Below are 6,283 nucleotides of genomic sequence, written 5' to 3' on the forward strand. Positions count from 1 at the left end.
GCAAACATGGGAAGGACATGGAAACTCCACACAACTCAAATCCACAAACTTCTTATTGTGAGGTGGCAGTGCCTCAAGAGCTGGTGGAGGACAAACCAGACAAAGGAGAGCGAATATTGGACTTTCATCTATTCGTGCACCAGAAACACAACTCCAAATGAATGCTAATGTTGCTCTGTAACTGCTGGATGCGTAAATAAGCAACTGTTTGCTAATATTAGCCTTGCTAACTTCATAAGGTTATAGCAATATTGTGTTTACAACTTGAAGCACTGCCCCCAAGTGGCCAGCAAATTAATAAGTGATAATCAGATTCAACAACACCAGTTTTACAACAACAACAACTATGTAAGCTAAAATGAGCTAAATGATACATATATTTCAATGCACACTGGTGCCAGAGCATTTATTCCTGATCACTAATCCAACAAGTCCTACTAGAATTGTAAGAGTAGCAGCACATAAGCAGATAACCTTGCCTGAAACCAGCTGCACCACAAATAAGAAAATAAGCCTTATTCATAAGAGATATTGTGTCATATCACAGTAAAAAACACACCGGTGTGAATCATAAAATGATTGATGGCTAAATTCCATTTAGCTGCTTCAATTTTATTTTGCTGACTCACCCTGGCAGTACTGCATGTGTAGTAATGTGTAGACTAAAGTAAGTAAACTAGAGTAGCTAAATGAGGATATTCAGCCAGTAAACACACTGTATACACTTGTAAACCATTGCCAAGCATAAGTAGACTGTGTGGACAGTCACTGGACCAGACCAAACACCTGTGCTCTTCCTGCTAAGACAAGACAAGTCGAAATGAGCTAATAAGACATTATACACTGAGGAAAAAACAACACTGCTTGCGTGAGATCGAGGTAACTTAGCGTGCTGACTTTTCTGCGGCAAGTGTACCAAGGCGTCACAGTAAATGATATGTTGATGTTTAAAAAATTGAAGACAGTGAATCTACGAGTTAAACACTGCAGGCAGGAAACAAACCACACATGGACTAACACACACACTTTCCCTCATTTCCTTCTCCTTCTCCTCTCCATACATCCCACCCTCCCTGCTTTTCTCCGGTTATTGTTGATTTTGATAGCTTCTGTCAGTCTGATGCTGTGTTTACTGGCTGAGCTCTACCCCTAGGACTCTCTCTCTCTCTCTCTCTCTCTCTCTCTCTCTCTGTCGCTCTCTCTCCATGGATGCTTGGCCCTGTTGACACACTTCACACTGCTCTGAGAGCAGTAACTATTTAAATGTGCTCACGTCACACACATACACACACATCAGCAAGCGGAAATGGGCATGGGTGCACACATATGTGGTTATGTGGCAAGAATTCAGTGCTCTCTCCTTCTCTCTTTCTCTCTGTCTCTTTTTAAAGGTCTCATTTCCATCTGAGAGTGAAGTTAAGATGAAAGGAAAGAAAGTAAAAAAGGAGGACAGGAAAGATATGATGAGAGAAGAAGAAAAGGAAGTCAGATGAAAGGAACTAAAATACAAAGTAAAGGTGATGTTGATGGCTCAACCTCCCTTAAATGCACACACACGCACACACATATAGTTTGGCATTTTAAATGACAGCCCTCTTAAAACCTCACTGAATATTAATCATCACACACAGAATATGTAATTTTACTTGATAATGCCACTTGGAACTTAAGTTTAATTTTCTATTACAAAACAGATGATTCAGGGAGTGGACGTATGACATTTACATTTGTGTGAGTGTGGGTTTTAGTGTCTGTGTGTACGTGTAGAACTAGAATGTGTGTGTCCGTATGTCCATGTCACAAATCCTTTAATCCACTGACAAAAGACCCTATACTGTCATGTTTGGACTCAATGGGCGACTGTACCAAACATGGTTATGTACTATGTAATTTTTTTTTAATTATGTGAGCAAACGTCTTTCTTTGCCATTAACAATCACAAGTTAGACGGTGTTAACACATTAACGTTGTTAAGCTCCACTTTCATATTATTTCCGAAGCTTTCAGTCACATCTCTTGGCCTTCCTCGACAGATGGGGTTGCCCAAATGTCATGGAGATGGTTATGTTTATTATAACACGATAACAAATAACTTGGTCTCACCCCACCCATCTGTTTTCATACATTTTGCAGGAGACATTTATTATATAAAAAGGAGAGAAAGGAAATATGGGGAGACACTAGGCCACTGGGATGCTCCCTCCCTGACTCATGTAAAAAACATTTCTGGCTATAGGCTAGAGCTGCTGTGAATCAGCCCAAAAATGTGTGTAATAACTTAAGCACCACTTCATTTTCAGTTTCTTCCCCAAAACAGGAACAATTTGTTCTTTCATTCTACAAATGGATTTTTGTCAAGTTAAGGTCAAATGTGTGCTGGTGGGTCTGCTTGTGTGTGCAGAATTTTCCATCTGCACTTTTATCCCGCATTGTTTGCAATTTTTCCATCTCTTCTTCTTCTTCTTGCATTATTGTCCCTTTCAGAACTCACCAGGCTTGAGCTTACAATAACAAAGTCAAGGCTACAATAATTAGTCCAACATGACTGATGAACAAGCCACTATTTATCCTTTTCCCTCTTTTTCCTTTCCTCTATTCTGTTCCTCCTTCCCCATCATCATTTCTCCTCTTCTCTTCTCTCTTCCTCCATCCTCCATTTTCCGTCTGCGTTATCCCCCTCCCTCTGATCATTTAAGGGGTGTGGAGGAGAATATAAACAAATTTAATGTACAGTAATACATCAAGCCATGGCTGGTGTGTCAGGCAGCATCCATTTTGTGGAGCTGTTGTGTTCACTTAGCAGCAGTGGGGCTAATTATTGCAAATGGCAGCTGTTGAAAGGAGTATTAATGTCTCCTTTCTACGTGGATACTTCCAATATTATAGGCTGATGAAAGTAGTCACAGGCTAAACTTGAAAGAAAATTAGAGTGACGAAGAAAAGGGGGGACCAGAATCGTATCTTTCGGGGGAAAAGCCCCATAAATCCAACTTTAACCATTTTAATTAAGGCTGTCACTGACTAAAGGTACTGTAATCATCATCCATCTTGCAGCGCACAGTAAAGTTTATATCTGTAGCATTTGTAACTACAGTATGTGACGCACAATGTGTCCCACATTTTTAACAGTAGAGGAAGCTGGATGCAAACAGAAAGATTGGTATGAAACCTATTTGATATTGCAAAGAAGAAGAACAAATCACTTTGGGTGTTTTTCTAGATAAAGACATCATGTGCTAAATAAATAAATGATAGAAGGCATTTGTCATATAAATGTAATGTAGCAAAAAAGTTAACTTCCGATCCACTGTCAAAGTGAGGATTGGAATGACAGTCTCTGAAATATTGCCCACACTAGTTGAGTGAAAAAACAAAAATGAATAAAAACTGAAAACACTTCTTGAGCCTCTCTTTCTAGCCATGTTAGTAGGTTTGGCTTCAAAGGATGGAAATGTCAGTCTGTCTGCTGGTCCACTGTTCCAGACTGAAATATCTCAACAACCACTGACCATTTGATGAATTACTTAAGTGTTATTTTCATTTCCCCTCTCTGATTACTTCCCTCTTCCCCTTGGTAATGTGCAATCTGTGAATTAGAGTTATTGTCTGATGAGGTTTTGTAGACATTCATTGGACTGACTTTGGTGATCCTGTGACTTTTCCTCTTGTGCCAATATAGTTTTCAGTCATTTTGTAAAATATCAATATCAAATCAACTTCCACAAGATGGACTGGCACACAGTTTTGTACACACAAACCTGGATGGTAAATCCTAATGCCTTTGTTGACTTTTTTATCTTGCGCCACCAGGAGGTTGACATTTATGGTTTTTACAGTGAAATATGTTATAGATATGATAGATTTGATGGCTTGCCATTAAACTAATATGATGACCACTATACTTGGTAACATTAGCATGTTAGAATTAGCTCCTTGTTCACAGAGTCATCTGTTTGACATATTCTCATTTATGGTGGATTTAAAGCTTAAATAGATTTTAGAGGGATACATGGTAATCAGTTGTCAAATGTCAATTAATCATTTGGAAATAAATGTTTGCCCCCAAATCTTCCTATAAATTTGATTGGTTTTTGTTTTGTTGTTTTGTTGTAACAAATTTTAAAAAAATGTAGAGAAATGACACTTATTGATTTAGTGGGAACCCAATCCCATGCAAACCTCATTGGTGCAATATTACATCAATCTAAAATAATACTTATGTCCACTGTTATATTATACATAACATACATTATGATATATTTACTCATCATAATTTTTCACATTGTTACGAGCATGCTCTACACTGTGGCAGGTCGCAGCAGCCAGTCAGCGTTTGAGGGGTTTATGGCCCAAGGCAACAAGCAGAGCGCTGTTCATCAAATAAAGTAAGGGGATTAAATATGTTTGGGGTCATTAAAATGTCAGAGAGAGAAAGAGGGAGATTAAAAAGTGCTAGAGAGAACGTGACAGGGCAGGAGGAGAAACAGAGATAAGACAGGGATTTAGAGAGTGAAGTGTTGAAACACAGATAGAAGGAAGATCTCTCTCTGGATTGAGTAGATAGAGAGAAAAGTGAGAATTGTGTGAAAACACAAACAAACAAACTTCTGCTGCAGGGTTTATTTAGAAGTCTCCTCTTTCAGCTTTGGAGAAACACCTGTTCAGAGCTGCCTCCAGGTATCACACTGCAGCAGAGGTGAATGTGTATTGTGTCCAAAACTATGTGTATTAAATGTGTGTACATGTGCGTGCATTTAGAGTTTGTTGTTGTCTTGTCTGAATACCTAATGAGTGCATGGAGTCATTTGGGTGTATGTGCCTGTGCGTGTGCGCGCATAAGTGTGTGTGTTTGTGTGATAAGAGCTCCACTCACTTCACTCCATGTAATAAAATCACAAAATGAAGGCTTGTTGTCATGGCTTCTGTATCACATTAACATGTCATTATTACAAGAAAAAATGTATATGAAGACGTCTGAGCACCGTTGGTACATTATTACATTCGTATTGTGATAAATGTTGCAATTAAAGATCGTTTTTGTTCATAAAACCACGTTCCCAGTTTGTTCAATTAGTGTCTTTTTCAGCTGTGTAAGAGAGACCCCTGCTGGCCAAGACTAGTCACTGCAGCCGGGTGACGAAGTTCCGATTCCGGTGTAAACAAGAAACAAATATGGCGACTTTCATAGTCAAACAGAAGTTATGGCAAACTTCTGCCGGCAGATAGGAGCTTTTGTTGACAGGAAACACAATATTACAGCATAATGACTGAACCGAGAAGTGAGGCGGCTTTAGTTCGCTACTACTGCACCGTCGGTAACGGGATGGATCACTTCTTAAGGGACGAGGTGACGAGGAAGCTGGCAGCTGAAGCTGTGAGTGTTAAATGTACTCTTACTCCTAACACTATATGATAGTCAGTTAATGAAGCTGAGTCAAGTTTATTGCCAAGGAAGTTTTCACACACGAGGAATTTGCCTCAGTGTCTCAAACGTTTATGTCGATTCTTACATTGTCTTGTGAGTATTGTGTGTAGTCAGTGGTTGATGGCCTTAGCAATAGCCCCACTCATTAAATACACTGGGATGTGTAATGTGAAATGTCCCCTCTGCTCCTTTCTTTGAAGAATCACTTTCATAACAGTGTATTATTCTGAATGGAAGGAAGGAAACCCTGATGTATCAACCAATATGCCTGATTTATTATTGTCAAATATTGATATCAGTGTCCACCTCAACAGTCCATCAGTGTTTTAATTAAGGATCCTCCAACGAGATACTTGCAGACAAGTCTGTTGTCTAAGCTACATTAAATATATGGGATTGAATCATTGCCCTTTTAGCCGCAGAGTAAAGTTTTTAAGCACTGACCTGCTCTTTTTGTTGTTGTGTGTGTCCAGGTGTGTCAGATGCAAGGTAAAGTGTTGTTCAGCTCCTCTGCGGGGATCGACAGAGTCAGCGAGCTGAAGGCTGCGGAGAGACTGTTCCTCCTGTTGAAAAAAGACGTGCCCGTGCTGCTCTCTGCCCACACCAGCCCAGGTACCAGCCCGACACATCAAATACACAAATACACGGAAGACAAAAACATGAGGAATACCTTGGCAGACGTTAAATTGTATGCCTGACTTTCAGTTCTTGTGTGCCTTAAAAGTGTATTTATTCATTTAATTCCTCAGCTCTTCCCCTTCATGGGAAATTCAGATGCTCAAATCCCCTTGGTTGACCTGCCTTACTCAATACAGTTGAATTTATGTGATTTTAATGAGATGAACCTTCCACGTCACC

General features: G+C 39.6%; 1 protein-coding gene across 2 annotated transcripts in view; it reads left to right on the forward strand.

The window, feature by feature from the left end:
- Window positions 1–5,152: 5,152 nt before the first annotated feature.
- Window positions 5,153–6,283, forward strand: part of thumpd2 (THUMP domain containing 2) — a 4,818-nt gene continuing 3,687 nt past the window's right edge. For both annotated transcript variants that reach the window (XM_035664224.1, XM_035664225.1), the window contains exons 1-2: window positions 5,153–5,374; window positions 5,899–6,037. In XM_035664224.1, the coding sequence (XP_035520117.1) occupies window positions 5,264–5,374; window positions 5,899–6,037 (250 nt within the window). In that variant the 5' untranslated portion in view covers window positions 5,153–5,263. The remainder of the gene's footprint in view (window positions 5,375–5,898; window positions 6,038–6,283) is intronic.

Source organism: Morone saxatilis, unplaced genomic scaffold (assembly GCF_004916995.1).
Source record: "Morone saxatilis isolate NCDOM2014 unplaced genomic scaffold, NCSU_SB_2.0 Contig19, whole genome shotgun sequence".
Classification (NCBI taxonomy): Eukaryota; Metazoa; Chordata; class Actinopteri; family Moronidae; genus Morone; species Morone saxatilis.